The sequence below is a fragment of the Zingiber officinale genome, chromosome 2A (assembly GCF_018446385.1).
Source record: "Zingiber officinale cultivar Zhangliang chromosome 2A, Zo_v1.1, whole genome shotgun sequence".
Lineage (NCBI taxonomy): Eukaryota > Viridiplantae > Streptophyta > Magnoliopsida > Zingiberales > Zingiberaceae > Zingiber > Zingiber officinale.
This window is the reverse complement of record NC_055988.1, coordinates 137,465,452-137,485,279: the sequence shown is the minus strand read 5'-3', so window position 1 is coordinate 137,485,279 and position 19,828 is coordinate 137,465,452. Positions and strand designations below refer to the sequence as shown.

Genomic DNA, 19,828 nt, shown 5'->3' with positions numbered 1-19,828 from the left:
GAATCCCTTGGCAACAAGTCTGGCTTTATATCTGATCACTTCACCCTCTGAGTTATACTTGATAGCATAGACCCATTTAGAACCAACCAAGTTCTTCCCCTTTGGGGGATCAACTAATTCCCAAGTACCATTTCTGTTGAGAGCCTCCATTTCTTCATTCATTGCTTCCTGCCACCTTGAATCCCTTACAGCTTCATAATAGGAAGAAGGTATAGCGTGATTTGATAACTGTGAAACAAATACATGATATGAAGGAGACAAACGAGAATATGAAACGTGCTTGGAGATAGGATGTTGAGTACATGACCTGACACTCTTCCTAACAGCAATAGGAAGGTTCAGCTCATTCATATTTCGAGGTGCGGTTGGCTCAACTGATGAGGATAACTGCTTCACAGGATCAGGATTTAGGGTTTAGGGTTTAGGGTTTAGGGTTTAGGGTGCATCCGATTCAACTAGTCGATCAACAGTAGGTCCTTGCTTGTGTCGTCGTCGTTTGTAAGTAATAATATCTGGTGAAGACTGTGAGCCCAGTGATGGAGCATCTTTTCCATTTTCCATGACATCCAGTGAAATAGGAGAAGGAATCACATGAGGAACCACTTGAGGTACAAAGGAAGAGGTAGTATTCTCCCCCTGAGGACGAGACTGAGGAGAATAATAGGACTCGGACTCAAAAAAGGTAACATCCTTCAAGATATATCTTGTCCTAGTAATAGGATCAAAGCACTTGTAGCCTTTCTGGCAAGTGGAATACCCTATAAAAACTCCTCATATAGAACGAGGATCAAGTTTAGAGGACTTGGGACCAAGAACCTGAATAAAACAAAGAGAACCAAAAACCCGAGGTGTAAGGGAGAACAACTCTACGCCAGGATGAAGAATAGTGAGAGGACACCGGTTCCCGAGACCTTTAGATGACAATCGATTGATGAGATAAGCAGCTGCAAGGACAGCATCAGCCCAGAAATATTTGGGTAAGTGACGTTGAAATAATAGGGCACGGGCTGTTTCAAGGATATGACGATTCTTTCTTTCGGCCACTCCATTTTGTTGTGGTGTGTAGGGACAGGATGACTCATGAAGAATTCCTGAATCCTCAAGAAAAGTATTTAGAGACTGTGCAAAGTACTCACGGGCATTGTCAGAACGGGCATTGTCAGAACGAAGAATCTTCACCTTTGAGCTAAATTGGGTTTCAACCATTCTACAAAATTTTTGAATGAGACGAGGAACTTCTTCCCTAGTTTTCATCAAATAAAGCCATGTACAGTGGGTGTAGTCATCAATAAAAGAAAGAAAATATCGATAGTCATCCAAAGAAGTCACAGGAGAGGGCCCCCACACATCCGAATGAACAAGATCAAATGGAGACAAACACTTCTTTATAGACTCAGAAAAATGGGTTCTACAATGTTTGGATAACTGACAGATTTCACATTGAAATGACTGAAGAGAAATAGAAAAGAAGAGACTAGGAAATAAAATTTTCAAAGACTGAAAAGACAAATGTCCCAACCGAGAATGCCATAAAAGAATTTCTTGATGCTTATTTTCCAAACACTTGGCTGCAAATTTCAGAGCAGATGTTGTTTCAAGCTGATAATAATAAAGACCCCCTACTTCACGGCCAGTCCCAATCGTCTGCTTGGTTTCGAGATCCTGGAAGACACAATGATCAGGGAAAAAGGTTACGGAGCAGTGTAGTTGTTTAGTAATGCTACTAACAGAAAGTAAATTAATAGAAACGGAAGGAACGTGAAGTGCAGAGGATAGGAAAAAATGATCTGTAAGTTTTATGGAACCTTTGCCAGCAACAATGGCTTTGGTTCCATCTGCAATGATCACTTTCTCCTGCCCAGAGGATAAAGAGTAAGAAATAAAGGAGTTAGCAGCATTTGTCATGTGATCTGTAGCTCCTGAATCAATGACCCAGGGGCTGTAAAAGCTGGGACCAGTAACACTTAATCCCAAGCTACGAATACCTGTGTGCGCTTGAACTTGAGTAGAGACAGAAGATGAAGCCTGAAGCCGAGAGAGAAGATGCTGGAGGTTAACAATATCAGTAGAAGACAATCCAGTGGTAGAAGGCACAAAGGAACCAATAATCTCTTCATTTTCTAACTTTTGGATAGCAATATTACCACTATTAGGAGCCTTCTTAGCATTATGTTTAAATTTTTCAGGTTTCTTTTCTGGATATTTTTCCCAACAGAAATCTGAATCATGATTAGTCCTCTAAAGTGATATTCTTGATAGTGTAGTAAGTTAGTACATGCATGCTCCTAAAACTAAACACATTAAGATGTTGTGGTTGAGTTTTCTGTTGACAGACATGGGATTAAAGGATGAATTACCTCTCAGGCTGTATTGTGACAACAAGGCAGCAATCAATATTGCAAATAATCCGGTACAACATGACCGGACTAAACACATTGAGATTGATCGTCACTTTATTCGGGAGAGACTTGATTCTGGAGAGCTATGTCTACCTTATGTTAAGTCTGAGGACCAACTTGCTGATATGTTTACAAAAGCTATACCCCAAGCTGTGTTCAACTCTTCTCTTAGCAAGTTGAACATGTTTGATATATATGTTCAACTTGAGGGGGAGTGTTGTGAGAAGCAAGGGTAGATAGGTCTTTTTATCTTTTGTTAATAAGTTGATTCTTAGGGTTGTATGGCTATATAAACATATGTAATTCGACTGGAAATAGATGAATCTTTAAACTCTTTTATTACAACACTTAGGAATGCATCCGAGATTCGCAATTTCTTAGGTTTAGCTGGTTATTATCGGAAATTCATCAAGGGATTTTCGAGTATTGCAATACCAACATTGACGAAAAAGAATGCTAGGTACAAGTGGGGAGCAAACTATCAGAGGAGCTTCGACGAATTAAAGCCAGTACTTACAACTGTACCAATATTAGCTATCCTAGCTATCCCCTTAGGGCAAGGGGACTTTATGTTGTTTACTAATGCTTTTAAGCTGGGTTTGGGCGCAGTTTTGATGTAGCATGAGAGAGTTATTGCTTATGCATCCAGACAGTTGAAGTTGCATGAGAAAAACTACCTGACTCATGGCCTAGAGTTAGCGGTAGTGGTTTTTGCCTTGAAAATCTGGAGACACTACTTCTAGGGTGAGAAGTGCAAGATATTCACCAATCACAAGAGTTTCAAGTACTTCTTCACGCAGAAAGAGATGAACATGAGGCAGAAGCGCTAGTTAGAGCTTGTAAAGGACTATGATTGTGAGATTAACTACCACCCGAGAAAAGCTAATGTCGTTGCAGATGCTCTGAGTTGAAAGACAGCGGTTGTAGCATAGTTGGTAGTACAGTAACCTCTACAAACAGAAATACAGAGGCTTGGATTAGAGATTTGTGCGAAGGGCAGCGCTTCGTGACAATCCAGACTACTCTAAGAGACCTATTCGAGATGAGAAGGTCTCCGTTGAACAACTGTAGAAGTGGAGGCAGCAAGACGAGGCCAAGGGGCATGCACTTTATACAGTTGAGAATGGTATCGTCAAGTTCCAAGGTCATCTCTGGGTGCCAGGATCGAACACCTTGTGAGTTTATGTGATGACTGAGGCTCATTCCACCCCATATTCCATTAATCCAGGGAGTACAAAGATGTACCATGATCTACCGCACTTGTATTGGTGGCCGGGTATGAAACGAGATATTGTACATTTTGTATCTGAATATCTAACATGTCAGTAGGCTAAGGCAGAACACCAAAGACCAGGGGGATGCTTAAGTCACTTCCTATTCCCGAGTGGAAGTGAGAGAATATCACGATGGACTTTGTAGTTGGACTACAACAGACAGAGAGAGAATCTAATGCTATATGGGTGATAGTTGACCATCTCACCAAGTCTACACATTTCCTGCCAGTGAAGACAACATTCTCCATGATGCAGTATACAGAGAGGTAGTCAGATTGCATGACATTTCAGTCTCTATAGTGTCAAATAGAGATCTACGATTTACTTTATCTTTCTAGAAGAGTCTCCATTCTTCCATAGGGACGAAGTTATTATTCAGTACTGCGTTTCACCCCAGACAGACGGCCAGTTCGAAAGGGTGATACAGGTTTTAGAGGATCTACTTCGAGCGTCCGTGATAGACTATCTTGGAAGTTGGGAGAAGAAGATACTGCTTAGAGAGTTTACCTATAACAACAGTTTTCGATCGACAATAGGTATGACTCCATACGAAGCCTTATATGGGAGGAAATGTAGATCTCCTATCCATTGGGACGAAATAGGGAAAAGTATAGAGATGGGCCCAAAAATAGTCCAGCAAACGGCAGCAGTAGTAGTCAAAATCCATGATCGGATGAAGACTGCTCAAGGTAGGCAAAAGAGTTATGCAAATAAAAGGAGAAGAGAGCTTGAGTTTGTAGTTGGTGACCATGTCTTCGTGAAAATAGCACCCATGAAGGGTGTTATGCGATTTGGGAGTAGAGGCAAACTCAGTCCGAGGTTCATTGGGTCATTCGAGATCCTAGACCGAGTGGGGATGTTGGCATACAGAGTGGCTCTACCGTCGAAACTTGCAAGGGTGCACAATGTGTTTCACGTGTCGATGCTAAGGGAGTACATGTCGAACCCTTCACATGTACTAAATTACGAGCCATTGTAGCTTACACCAAACTTGTCCTACAAGGAGAAGTCTACGTAGATCTTAACAGACAGGAGAGGAAGATGTGGAACAAGACGATCAAGATGGTCAAAGTCAAATTGCTGAATCACTCTGACGAGGAGGCCACTAGGGAAACCGAGACATAAAGAGTCGTTACCTAGAGCTATTCGATAAGTTTTAAAATTTCGAGGACGAAATTTAAGGGGAGAGGAATTATAGTGAAAAAAAACAAGTCACGTAAGTTTTTAGGTTATTTAATTGATTTTATATATCATAAATATATTTATGATAAAGGGTCTAGATAATTAATATGCTAAGTAACAAATTAACGGACCCGGTCCAATATGTTAGCAAACTTGTCTTCCCTACCCTTTTTAAATATATTCATTTAAGAAAGAATTTTAGGTTTCCCTCATATTGGTGTCGCCGCCCCCTTCCCCCCAACCCTTAGTAGCCCTTGAAGAAGAACATTGTCAGATCGCCTCACATCGTTCCCCTACGTCTCGCTAGATACCTTTTCGCAAGCAAAACACTAAGGCCAGATTTCAACCCTTATTTTCTGCACTATATAGATCATAGTACATATGTTTATTTATGCAATTGTGGTGATCTCATCATTGTTTATTTATGCAATTGTGGCGATTTCATTGTTGTTTTATTTCAGCAATTGTGGCGATTTCGTTGTTGTTTTATTTCTGCAACTGTTGGCAATTTCGTTGCTGTTTTATTTCTGCAAGCGTTGATGATTTCACTTGTATTTTATTTCTGCAATGATTGCGATGATTTGAGGTTGAATCCATCCTTAATCTTCTTTAATTTCCATTCTACTATCATTGAGTTCGACTCTATCGCTGGATAACCATTTCTCTTTGCCAATACATATTCTGCTTTCGGAGATTTCGAAACATTCATAAATCTCCGTCGAGCTTCTCGTTCTCACATTTGTTCGTTTTCTCCCTGGAGTTTTGAGGCTGGAAATCAAATGTGTAGCCTTTGGACTGACGTCCAGTAGACTATAACATGCTTTGCATTTCTTTGATGTTATATACGTTTTGTATGGACTATACACGGTTTTTTTTTTTTTGCTTTTCTATTTTGGCTTTCCATATGCACGCTTTGTATGGTTTGAAGTTAAAGTCATGAAGTAATGGAAATAGATTCAAATAAATAAAAGCCCAATCTTGTACTGGTAGCTGATAGAAATTCTTATTTCTTAGCTTAATATTGCCTATGCTACATCAATAAGTTTCTCAATCTGCCTTGCATTTCTTTGATTATACCATGCAATCAAATGAAGAATAATGTGATTTGTTTATGACAGATAAAGGAGTCCGGCTTAGAGGATACCAAAAATTCTTTATCAAATCAAAGGAAAATGGGGTGTGGGATCCAGCTTAAGGATACCATAATTCTTACCCAAGGCATGTGGAACCCGGCTTAGAGAATACAGGACAACACTATCAAACCTAGTACTATGGGACTGATTGACGGGGGCGCTGGGGTGAGCGAATCGCCTTTTGCCACCATGGTAAGGATCTAGTTTAGAGGATACCGGAATCCATACCAAAGCTTGTGGAACCCGGCTTAGAGGATACCGGAAAACACTACCAAACCTAGTACTAGGGTAAATGTTTGGCCAAACGAATAAAGGTGGAGGAAAAAGGTGTCACATTCAATGATATGAACTCACATAAATATTTAATGTTGAAAGTTAATGTTTGATGTTCTTTAATTAAAGTTTGAAGGTCAATGGGACTAAATGTTAGCAAGGTTTAAATTTTAAATGTTCAAGATTTTTTTCTTAAAAATACATATAAATAAGCATGTGATTGGATATTTAATTCTTGCTATAAAATATTTAAACTTACCGAGTCTTTAGACTCACTAGATCCATATAGTGCAGGTAATGAGGAGATGGAGGGTCTTGATGGATGAGCTAGTTCGTACCAAGTAGTGCACACCCGATGGCCTTGTCTTTTTTAGATTATGTTAGTGCACCCGATGGGATATTGAGTTTTCTTTTCTGAGTCGATGAGGTAATTGTTGGTTAGTTGTCTGGGATTCCTTAATTTGGTGGGTTGCACATTCGGGTCTCTTATATATATATATATATATTATTTCACGCTGTTGATTCAGTGCTTTAGAAAGGACTTTGGTTTACTGCTTTCTCATTGAACGCATTTGAGATGCACCGCATCGGTGTTGATTTATTCGAATAAGTTAGGGAAAGGAAGGGTAGGTACAACATGTTTTGAAAGCTATAAGGGGATAAAGTTTTAGGTTGTTTCATTTGAGCTAGGACTCCAAATGTCGAGCGAAACAAATAAGTAAAACAACAGAAGATACATTAACAATTACCAGAGATGGAAAGGCATCTATTGCTTGAATAACAGTTCTCATGAAAAGAAGAGGGAGGGGCACTTGCTCAACCTGAGAGACAATTGTTGATTAGTGCAGACTCTAAAATCAAACCTAAAAAAAATAATGCTTTATTCCTGCATACCAAATGATTCAATGATTTTTCTAGAACATGCTGAGTGAAAACTATACGTTGCTCAAAACATGCTGTGCAAGCATCTGTTATCTGAAGATAACAAACAAGGTATCCAAGTGTGAAATAATTTTAATCTCAAAAAAGGCAGTATTCTAGAATCATACATGTAAAGAGAAACGGCTTAACTAGCCTTCTTAAGTGCAACACCATCTTTCTGATGATTAATATTGTGAATTGCAATCAATACTTCAGCAGGAGTTAATGCAGGACCAGTATGTGCAGATCCCTAAGAATCCAACAAAGTTAGTACTGATACAAGATCTAAAAAATATCAGCTAGTGGTTGATTTCCAGATGTTACATTTTTTCTCTAAATGTTTGAATCAACACACTGCATTCAAAATAAAGGAATGTGCATAGAGATAAAAAAAAAAAAGATAGGTGTAAGATTAACGAAATTATGAGAAGCGAGAATGAAAAAAGAGATTACTTACGCAAACGTGCAAACAAAGGAACAATTGGGAACAAGACGGTGTGATAATATCTCCATTTTAATATTAGAAAAGAAGTTTGCAAAAGTGAATGAGCAATAGAATAAAAGAATAGAAGAATCCCATTATCGAGATAGATGAGAAAATAATATAATTGCACTATAATAAAAAGAGCTCCACTATAGAGTTTGACATCCACTGTTCTTAAAAGCTGCCTAGGTGGGTGCCTAGGCAGTTTTGACACTGAACAGTTTCTTATACTTAATATGCAACCTCAGTAAGACAGGAATTTTAAAAAGTAGTTCAAGTGGACTGCTCACAGGTGGAAGTATTAGGCTAGAATTTTTTTGCAAATTTCACTTCTAACGTTGTTCTTTTATATCCTTTGGTTTTATGTTTTTGATTATGGCTTGTTAATTGGATATACATTATCTTGTTATGTATGCTCTATTGTGTTATGTGTTTACTTACAATGAGAAATGGAGAATTATATGTGCTTACTTATCTCTTGTTTATTTGAGATTCACTTGTTAATGTAAACTAAGTATGATTGATTAATATGCTTTATCGGATATATATGTTAGTCATTTTTAATGTTTAACTAACCATTATTTTTAAAAAAATTAATCTTGACCACATACACTCTCACATACCACATATGTGCTATGTGGTTTGCCACCTCACGGGAAGTGTTGAAAGCTATCACGAATGCAAACAAGGGTAAATCGGATACTAAGTTGGGTCAAAAGTCAAGGGAGGTCAATGGGGCCATCTCTATCCGGCCAAGCAGACCCGTCAGTTTCCTTGGTAGAGCCGAGCAGAGTCGAGTCGACCCGCCAGTCTTCTTGGCCGAGTTGAGCCAACCCTCCAGTCTTCCCAGTGAAAGTTGACCTCCCAGGGTCGACCCGCCAGTCTAACTGATCGAGTCGACCCGCCAGTCTGCCTGGCCAAGCCGACCGCCAATTATTCAACCGCCCCACTAGTCAGTCCAGTCAAGTTAACATACCACCCACTAGGTGGTCCCATACCGATTTAGGGGCTCAGCTCCCCAATCAGGTATCCAGCTCATGTCCAACTAGCTTTGCCGTTCGGACTCTTCGACTCACCTCCACTTTTACCCCATGTCTCTCTCAGGCACAAATATCCCGAACAACACGTGGGCTCCTCTTAGATTCTCAGAATACATGAGTTGTCAGAACGCGTGGAATAGTATGTGTGACAACGTGATCCCCACAAGATCACATAGTACAAAATATGAGTGATATAACCCCTTGATATAGCGATGGGACACCCTCCTTACCAAGACATGAGATCTTGTCAAAAGTGCACTATCTCGTCTGACAGTCACGGATGTGACATATCACTCCTTCGTGCTATAAAAAGTCCTACCCTCGTGGGCCAAGATAGGCTAGATACTCATTACTTCACGCACTCACATTTCATTGCTCTTATGTTCCCCATTTTGACATCACCAGAGACTAACTTGAACGTCAGAGTGGAAGACCAGGGCAACCCGGTCTCCATTCTAAGCCCCTCCCTCGCTCTCTTACTCTTAGCAGGCAACTTGGTCCGCATTCCAACTAACTCACTGGTAGTTTACCCTCACTAATTTCATATTAGATCAAATTTGACGTCGTTTGTGAGAACATACGTCTGATCTAAAACGCGAAGATAGATGACATCGAAAAATTCTCTACCATCACCATGACCTCGGGGGATTTCAATAAGCACAACGCCACCGCAGTGCAGGAGCTAAAAATTGGAATTTCTTAGGCATCGTTCTCGTTCGACCATTACGCTAGAAGCTCACGTGTCTTCGTCCTTGTAAGATCCTCACTTTTTGGATACTGTGTCGGTATCTTGTTTTTCTATTAGTCTCTCCTCGACTCCGGAAGAATTCAAGAGTCGAGGATCAAGACAGATACTCAATCGACATCTCCCTTGCAAGTTCCGGTCAACAACTCCTTGCAAGCTTGACTCGACAACACTAGGTGGCTAAAGCCGATCAACAGTTCTAAGGAATACAAATGTCGTCGGCCAAACCTGTGGTTGTCTCAGCCAAGATATTCCAATTGGCCAAACCAATCCACAAATACCAAGTGGTCAGTCCAATCAAGAAGTTGCAATCAGTCATCCAATTGGCAAAATTCCAATCGGCAATTCCAATGGACCAATTTCCAATCAGTGCCAAATCCACTTGACCATGAAGTCTCCAAATCAGTAGTTTCAATTGGCAAAATGACAATTGGCAAAATGCCCAATTAGCAACTCTGGCGCGAGCGTCACCCAAGACACCAAAATGGCAGCACCAAGTTTGTCGGCCAGCAGCTCTAATGGCCAAAATCCAATCAGCAAGTTAATCAATTTCCAACGGCAACATAAGCTTTCCATTCGGCAGCCCCACAAGTTGATTGGAAAGATTCTCCAATTGCCGATCAGCAACCCTCTCGAAAAAAAATAGAAAATTCCAATCGACACTCGATCAACCTCTACAAAAATTGGAAAATTCCAATCGACGCTCGACAATTTCGGTAGCGACACTTGTACAAATGGAAAAAGCAATTAGGTGCAAATCGGCCAATTGGAATTCCGATCGACAATATCCAACAGCCAATCAACCATTTGGAGAAACGTCATGCAGTTGGCAAACACCATTTGGCGGCTTTAATTAGCGAAACCATTGGCATAATAAATGTCAATCAAATGGAAAAATCAATCCGCTTAGTGGCTTCATTCGGCTTCACTCGGCATTCGACTTCTTCAACTTGATCAAGTTCCAATCACATACAAAATCCAATCGGCATTCTGGTACCTTATTCTATATTCTTCTCGACTTTGATGACATTTGGAAGTCGGGAGTGGTGGAATCACCCCAAAGTTATGCATCAAGTTCAATCCCATATGATTCTCTCTCATACATGAATTGTTGCTCTTCTTTGCAGCTTTGCCACAAACATAAACCAAGTCACTCAAGCCACTTCATCAAGTGTCAAAGACTCGCGTCTCTCGACCGAGTTATAAGCGTGGTCCCCACGAGCCCAACGACCTTCCGAGCAAAAATCCACTCTTGCATCTCTCGACCAAGTTATAAGTGTGGCGTCCATGTGCCCAACGACATTCCGATCGGCAAAATCTAGACTCTCGTGTCTTTTGATCGAGTTATATGCGTGGTCCCCACGTGTCTAATGACCTTCCTGTCGATAGCTCTCGGGTCTCTCAACCGAGTTATAAGTGTGGTCCAGACTCTCGCATATCTCGACCAAGTTATAAGCGTGGTCCAGACTCTCGTGTCTCTTGACCGAGTTATAAGCATGGTCTCCACGCGCCCAACAACCTTCCAGTCAACAAAAATCCAAACTCTCACGTCTCTCGACTAAGTTATATACGTGGTCCCCATGTGCTCAACGACCTTCCAGTCAGTAGACTCTCGCATCTCTCGACCGAGTTATAAACGTGGTCCCCACGCGCCCAACGACCTTTCAGCAAAAATCCATGCGCCCAACGACCAAGTTATAAGTGTGGTCCCCATGCGCCCAACGACCTTCCAGTTGATAAAATCTAGACTCGCATGTCTCTCGACCGAGTTATAAGTATAGTCCTCACACGCCCAACGACCTTCTGGTCTGCAAAAATTTAAACTCTTGCGTCTCGTGATCGAGTTATAAGCGTGGTCCCCATGTGTCCAACGACCTTCCAGTCGACAAAATCCAGACTCTCGCGTCTCTCGACCGAATTATCAGTGTGGTCCCCATGCGCCTAACAACCTTCCGATTAGCAAAAATCCAGACTCTCGCATCTCTCAACTGAGTTATAAGTGTGGTCATCATACGCCTAACAACCTTCCCGTAAGCGTGGCCCCTACGCGCCCCGTGACCCGTCGTTCGCTTGGCACCCACTCTATCGCTCACTTGGCACACACTTTGTCTCCTGATCAGCACTCACTCAGTCGCATGCTCAGCACCTACTTTATCGCTCGCTAATAGAAATTCCAATTAAAATTCAATTGGCTAAGCTTGGCAAATCAAATTCTAATCAAGCACCAATTGCCAAGAAGCAGATCGACAAAATCCCATCAAATTCACATGGCCGAAGTCCAATCAAAAGCAAAATTCAATCCAATACAATAGAACAAATTTCCAGTAAGTTACTAATGGCACAATCTAATAGCATCTCCATCAAAATTCTCCCAAGGGCCTCTTAGTCGGAACCACTCAACTCACGGGCTCACTCAATTCATGGGATCTGCTCCCGCTAGACTCTTCCTAACCTCTCCTTAGTAGGGAGCGATTTGCCGAACTAGCACCTCCTTCGACTAAACTTGAAGGGAAGACTTATGATACGGAGAGTGTTGAAAGCTACCATGAATATAAACGAGGATCAATTGGATGCCAAGTTAGGTCAAAAGTCAAGGGAGGTCAATGGGACTATCTTTATCCAGCCGAGTCGAGCTGAGTCGAGTCGATCTGTCAGTCTTCCTGGCCGAGCAGAGCTGACCCGCCAGGGCCGACCCCCAATCTTCCTAGCCGAGCCAATCCGCCAATCTTCTTGACTGAGCTGACCCGCCAGTCTGCCCTGTTGAGCTGACCGCTAGTCATTCAGCCGACTGCCAATCAGTTCGGCCAAGCTGACCTGCCACCCACCGGGTGGTCCCATACCAACTCAGGGGCTTAGCTCCTCAACCAAGTATCCATCTCATGGAGAACCGACTCTGCCGCTCAGACGCTCCGACTCACCTCCACTCCGACCCTATGCCTCTCCCATACCCAATTATCTAGAAGAGCACGTGGGCCCAGTAGGTTGTCAGAATACATGAGTTCTCAAAACGTGGATATCCAAACACGTATAGTATGTGTGACATAGTGTGATCCTCACAAGATCTCCACACCTTGATATAATGATGGGAGACCCTCCTTACAAAGACATGACATCCTGTCAGAAGTGCACCATCTCCTCTAACAGTCGCAGATGTGACACATCACTCCTTCATGCTATAAAAAGTTCCGCCCTCATAGGCCAAGGTAGACAGGATACTCATTACTACAAGCACTCACATTTCATTACTCAACTACTATTTATCTTCCCCATTTTTGACATCGCTGGAAGGCTTGGGTAACCCGATCTCCATTCTAACCCCCTCGCTCTTACTCTTCGCAGGCTCTTCCGCTGACGGGGATAGATCACCCTCTTTTTCGAAAGCTTCGCGACCTGGTCAATATCAAAGACAGCACACCCTTCTTCTCCCTCCTGGTCATGGCAACTTGGTTCGCATTCCAACCAGCTGGTGGTAGTCCAACCCTGATCGATTTAAGACGGGATCACAAACTTTTAATTTTGGTGACACTAGAATTTCCTCTAAACCAAAAAGGAAAAAAAAAATCCTGCCATGAAGAACAGTAGAGATAAAAGACTAATCTAACAAGTTATATGAATCCATGAAAGAATAATAGCCAATCCCTTGGCACTATAACAAAAGAAAGATAATTTGTAGGGAAAAATTCTTTCTTAGGAAGCCAGAACCAAAAATTAGCACCCTAATCAAAGAAAATTGTGTTACTCTAAAAACAAAGGCTTATAAGAATTCCTAATCATCAAAATGTCATAGAGCCCCTAACTTAAAGGAGAAGAAGCTTATTGCAAACAAATTTCCATCTTGTTTATAAGTTAACAGTTCGAATATAATTTTAGTCTTATATTGGATATTGACTAATGGTGAATTATACAATCAATCAAACTAACAACCTAACTATCAATAATACAATTTTCTATCTCTCAACTCCATCAGAGTTAGATTAATCTACAGTTTATGTTTTTCTTTTATCAATCCCCTTAGGACTGTGACTTTTATCATTGAAGTGACAGAATGCCGCTTGACCTTTGCTCCTCCCCTCTTCTCTATGTTATACTTCCCTTACCTACAACCACTTTTTGCTTGGCTAACATCTTTCCATCATTGTGTCACCTCCTTACGAAATTCCATGTTTTTGCACCCTTGGTTCAACTTAATGGATCCCCTTATCAACGTCCTTAAACTTAAATCATCACCAGCACTTCTCTTTCTCATGTTCTATGTATATCTCAATAATTGGCATCTATGCTAATTGGTTAATCAAAAGCAAAATAAAAATGATGAAGGTTAAATATGCTCTATCATTGGCATTGTAGCATTCTTGATGGTGAAGGAAACTTCTCCCCAAATAACCTTGCAATTTAATCGCTCTGCCATCCATCTTCATGCATGCCCTTTTGCCATTGTTCCACCTCTGACTCAAGAGCTACAAGGAAGTTTATGCCATAGTGTAAGTCCCACTGGCCCCTTATGTCAACTAAGAACCCACCCATGCAGCCTCACCCATACGTACACATGCCCTAATCTCCTGTACTAGATCTTGGGCCACTAGAGCTCACAGCCCAAAAGAGGTAAAGGGGGCCAATAACATTAAGAAAATAATAATAGGGACAATTTGGGCAGTAAAAAAGAGCAGTATTATGATTTCAAGAGAAAAAGAAAAAGAAGTGACAGGTTCTCATGAGAGGGGATAGACTTGAGGGGAAAAAGTTATTAAAAAAAAATATTTAAAAAGGTGAAAGGAAAATAATACAATAACAATTTAAAGTGTTTACTCCTCACCATATGCATGGAAAGTGTCTTTCACCTTACTTGATTCTTCTACAACGTCAATTTCATTTTTCATTCATCTTTTGATATCGTGTGTGATTCGTATGAGACGGTTATTGTTAGTCTCTTCCCAAGGTCTCTCTTCTCTCAACGTCACAGTCGACATTTTTCTCTATTTTTCTCAAAGTAAAATGGTTGGAACCCAATTCAGTCTTCTAATATCTTCCCACACAAGATTTTGGAAGCCTAATCTCATTTTTATTTGCAATACTTTTCAGTCTGCCCATTGACTGCAGACTCTATGGTTATCAAAATTGAAAGATACTGATGTTGATCACCTGAGTTAGATCAATATCAGCAAAGACCAATATGATATTTCCCAAGAAATAAATTGCCTCACAAAGATAGATGAAGAAGTTTAAACTAGATACTCAAAGGAATTAGGTAGATCTTATTAATCTAAAAATGATAATAGTATAATTTTGTCCACGTAAGGATAATAATATGATATTGTTGATATTATGATAATACATTATAAGTTTATATCATGAATCTAATTTAAAAATTATACAATTTATTTATATATTATAAGTTATTAACAATCTGAAAGCAAAATATTATTTGTTCTCTCATATATGAAATTACATTTTCCTTTTTTTTTATTTTTTTAATTATCACCTGAACTTAACATTGGTATCAATTTCATCGATCATGGTAATAATAAGAGATGGAAAGTTCATGTCACTTTCCAATATCCTCTCTTGAGTGAAGAGTAGAACATTATTAAGCAAGGTTTCAAGCAGTAATGTTTGACACATCTGTATCATTCAGCTGCTACCTGATATTAATACCTTGTCAGCAAAGACAAATGAGTAAATGTCATTGTGTTACCTATACCAATACAGTCAATGGTGCCAACTAAGACAAGGTTGTCTCATCCAATATAGGCCAAGACAAGAAAGATTCTCTTTGGATTTTGTTTCTCAATTATGGGGAGGAGATAACAAGACAAGAAAGATTCTCTTTGGATTTTGTTTCTCAATTATGGGGAGGAGATAACAAGACAAGAAAGATTCTCTTTGGATTTTGTTTCTCAATTATGGGGAGGAGATAAAACACTAAAAGGGAGATGGGAAAAGGCACAGAACAAGCACAGCTGCATCAAAAAGGATGATATCCTATTTGTACTCTTTCAATTCCAATTGTGCTAGTTCAAATCCAGTTCCTTTTAGTTAACTGAGATATTTATAACATGTGAAAAAAATAACCCCAACAATCCTAGGAGCATTAGTTAATCTGGGCCTTGAAAATTTTATTTGGTTGATCTCACTAGAATGCTATGAGAGCTAATGCTCTCATTTAATTCATTCATTTTAATGTTAGTAAGGTACAATGATTAGTTAAGATGTTTGTTATATTTTCTTCAAAGGTAATGAAAAGAGATTATGAGATTGAAATTCATTTTAGTTCATCCTGGTATGTGTGGAAGGGGATTACTAACCAAAACTCCTTGGAGTTGATCTTGGAACATAAAAGTGCCAAGTGTTGGCATGGCATGATATCAAAATCATATCATATCAACCAAAATGCGTAATGATCCTTTAAACCTTGTTACTACATCATCTCTTTGAAATCTAAATATTTTTCTCTTTAACCCTTTACAATTTGTCACTTTTCTGAACAAACTTAGTGTCTTATGGTTTATTTATTATGGGAGGAGTTAAAAAAGGACATTATGCAAAAAAGATCTGACTCTAAAGATCAGATGAAATTGCATTTTTATCAAACCCATATGTGTAAAATCATATATCTGTCAAAACAAATCATCAACTCTTTTGAATATCAATTGATAGCATCATGTCATCAAGTTTCACGATCATTATATCTATTATTTCTTTATATTCATCAAGTCTTATCAGACATTGGCCTTATTTTATACAAATAGGGGACACTCTATTGTGTGTTACAAGATAGAAATGGATCAATATTTATGCCCCAAGATGAGAGGGAGTGTTAGAATGTTCCTCAAGTGTTAACACTAACCCACTTGAAGGATATCTTGGCTCCAAATGCTTCTAGCTTGAACTAAAATAAGCACATAAAATTATGTGTGTGCACATATAAACATATATAGAGAGAGAGACATATGTATGTATGTACATACGTACGTATGCATGTATATATTTAGATCACAAAGTAATATATACCTGCAAAATGCGAGCTAAAGCAGCTTGAAATTTCTCCAAGGGAAGATCAACTAGACGTGGAAAGATAGGCAACACCTAAGTGCAAAAACACAAATGTTAGATCAGTCAATAAGATCACAGGTGCATTCTCTTGAATGAAATCTTCAACCATATCTCAGCTACATTGGTCCTCATAAAAAACCATATGCCAAAATTGGTAAAGAAGATGAAAGAAAAACCTAAGTAGAACATACTGCAGCTCCTTCTGGTCCTAATGAAATATATTAATCATCACTAGCATTAATAAACCTGGAGTCACATAGAAAAGTTATATGTAACCATTGGTTTCTTCTTCTACGGCATAATATAAAAGATTATTTCAGAGGCTGGCTATCAATACTAACAAGAAGTAAACTTGACAAAATGTCAAGAAAAATGGAATGAGGTATATTTTTTCTTTGATGAACACAAAAAAAAAAATGTAATAAGACCTCATCCTTTGAAAAAGAAGACAGCATTGGAATGAGAATAACCGCATCCTGACAGAAAAAAAAAAGAAATAATGTTAGAATAACTCATAGCAAACGAATAACCACTGTTACACCATTCTCCCATATATTTGACAATAAAACAAAATCAGATGCAATGAAAAAAACAGAGAAGAAACAACCTTCAGTTTAGTCTCATAAAGATGCTTGACTGTGGCAATTAACTCAGACGAAGGTGTTGCCTCTTCAGTTAGAGTTTCCAAGACCTTGGTTCAATGGCAATACAATCAAAATGATACAAGTTATTGCACAATCATTATCAACTTATAATAGAAACAAATATCCATCAGAAAACTCACATACCAAAACAATCAGAATTTTACTTCCTTCTGGAGGATCAGAGAATATTTTCAATAGGTGAGAATATGTACTAAGATTCTTTACAATGACTGGAATGTGTTGATGAATAGACTGCATGTAGCATCTGTTTGTTGTTACTAATAACTATCTAAACTTTCCCAATACAATTTTTAAAAAAAAAAATCATGGCAAGTGAGCAGCAAAATACCTGCTTGACAGCCTTTGGAGCCTTCCCATATATGTCAAATACAAATTGAAGAAGACTTGGTTTCTGCTACATAAAGCAGAGAAGTGTCACACAGAAGGGACACTTTAGTTGATGTTCTTCAAACACAGAAAGTCTGCTCCTAATTTCAATGTCAATAAAATATGGTTTCATAGACAAACCTTTAAGCATAGAGCAAAGAATAAGGATGTTTTCTGTTGTGCTTGTGACAAAGATAATGCAGGAACCTTCATCACAGAAGCTTGATTATCTTTATTATTTTCGCTCGTAGAAGAAGCAGGCTCTGAAGGCCTGGGGCCACAAATAAGTTCATCCTGGTCAATCATTTGATAACAATCTTACATCAATTAGATATACCAGCATGAACCTAAAGTGCAATTGCCATAGAAGAAACCAATGTACTAATAATGCAATGTCAACAGGCAAAACTAGAAATGACCTTGACAAATGCTCATGCTCCAGATAGACTATTTTGTCAGAGTTCAATTGTGATAGAGAGAAGTATCAGTAAAGCAACCAAGATAATTAATCTTATTAAAACCAGTATTACAATGATTTGATGTTCTTTCCTTTTTTCATTATTTGGTTAGTTCAAGGAATTAGAAGTTAGTGTACTGTCAAAAAGTGCCTGAGCAGACGCGTACAAATATAAATCTAAATGCCATTATTTATCTATGAGCGGCCTTACATTCCTGCCAACCCAATGGGATTATGCTAACTAAACACTTTGGTCTGTCAATACGAGATCAGAATGGTAGGAGACACTATCCCTAACTGCAGTCAATATGGTAATTAACATTCTACTACGACAATATATTCCTCAGAAGCAAAAAGGATGGTTTAAATAACATGAATTGATTACCTCAAAGCATAATTAATTATACAACATGACAGAATACAAACAAGCATGCAAAAATTGTGAGAAAAAAAAAGGGATAAAGTTGCAAGGAATTAAAAATTTTTAGTAGTCCTATCGACTATGGAATAACTTTAGACAACTAGTGCAAACATACACAATAAGACAAAACATTTTTTTACAATTATAATCAATAGTCAAATATAAAGGGTAATTTTTCATAGCAATAATAGAGGTATGGATAAAATTACTTCTGTTTGTTGGTCATTCGAGTTTTCAGTACTGATATCCTCCTCAAAATTTTGCTGCTCAACAACTGATAGTAGCATTTGCATAGCAAACTGTTCAATACTATCTGAAGCATAGTTCAGAAGATAAAGCTTGTTTGCAACCTAAGGATAGAATAATAGAGCAATGTTAGTATTCAAATAAACCTACTATGATTGCAACTATATTTCGAGTCAAGAAAAAGGTTCCTAAAGGATAAACAAAGTACGGAAAATGTTGACAGGCATTTCAGGCTAGACTGCAAAGAACTTCAAGTACTTTAAAAGCGCATACCAATCGAATAGCTTTAGCTCTAACTTCTTCCTGAGGATGAAGGGCACACTGCAGCCAAACAAAAATACATTAGACGAAGCATTGGATATCAATGAACTCAGGAATAAAGATAATGAAATCTCTATAGAAAGTGCATTCCATTTGGTTAACAACAAAATTTAGTAAATTGTCAATGATTTGCATATCCGAAACTTGTTTTTTGAAAAAGAAACTCACAACAAAATTTAGTAAATTGTCAGTGATGTGCATATCCAAAACTTGTTTTTTGAAAAAGAAACTTTCATCTTGTCCCTTACACAGACAATAAACATGTGCTTAAGAAACAATTGCAAAAGGAACAACTCATTTATGGCAACCCTAAATTACTAGTGAATAAAAATGATATAACTAGGGATAGGAGCAGGTTGGGTGCCTGCATTTTTGGGTACTTCCTAATTTTGTACCAGAACAAATCTACTGTCTTAACTCATTTAAATAGTTACTTTTGATAATAAAAGGGCACTCAAAATCATAGGTTACCTAACTTAATGGAAAAAAAAATAAAGGTGGATATCCTCCAATGCTAGGAATTTTTCAGCAAACCTGACCCTGATTATCAAGCACAATCAAAGCACCTGCATTACAGACTATTATCTAAATATGTAAAGTTGTAAGAGTGTATATGCAATATTTTTATCCCTTAATAATATATATACATAGGTGTAGGGAGGTTATCTAGGGTTGTGCGACGAATAATTCCTCCCACAACAACTCGAAACTGACCTAAATGGGTCAGGTACCTGTTGATACTTGATTATTGGGTTCCCATTGTCATCTAAAGATGTAAGCCACATATTTTCATCTACTAAATTAATTGCCAACTAAATACATGATCATAATGAATTATGATTTGACTATAA

The 19,828-nt window shown here is 38.7% G+C and overlaps 1 protein-coding gene across 10 annotated transcripts in view; it reads right to left on the bottom strand.

Moving 5' to 3' along the window:
* LOC122042416 overlaps positions 1-19,828 on the bottom strand; it is a 64,551-nt gene that overhangs the window by 17,577 nt on the left and 27,146 nt on the right. For 4 of the 10 annotated variants that reach the window (XM_042602532.1, XM_042602529.1, XM_042602531.1 and 1 more), the window contains 11 exons: positions 18,930-18,977; positions 18,620-18,760; positions 17,674-17,826; positions 17,495-17,560; positions 17,290-17,397; positions 17,109-17,192; positions 16,930-16,977; positions 16,460-16,534; positions 7,337-7,432; positions 7,156-7,236; positions 7,011-7,082 (listed from right to left, as the gene is read on the bottom strand). In XM_042602532.1, the coding sequence (XP_042458466.1) occupies positions 7,011-7,082; positions 7,156-7,236; positions 7,337-7,432; positions 16,460-16,534; positions 16,930-16,977; positions 17,109-17,192; positions 17,290-17,397; positions 17,495-17,560; positions 17,674-17,826; positions 18,620-18,760; positions 18,930-18,977 (972 nt within the window). Of the gene's footprint in view, positions 1-1,519; positions 1,663-7,010; positions 7,083-7,155; positions 7,237-7,310; positions 7,433-16,459; positions 16,748-16,929; positions 16,978-17,108; positions 17,193-17,289; positions 17,398-17,494; positions 17,561-17,673; positions 17,827-18,619; positions 18,761-18,929; positions 18,978-19,828 lie in introns of those variants that run through there. The other 6 variants (XR_006129213.1, XR_006129214.1, XM_042602530.1 and 3 more) reach the window with 6 other exon arrangements.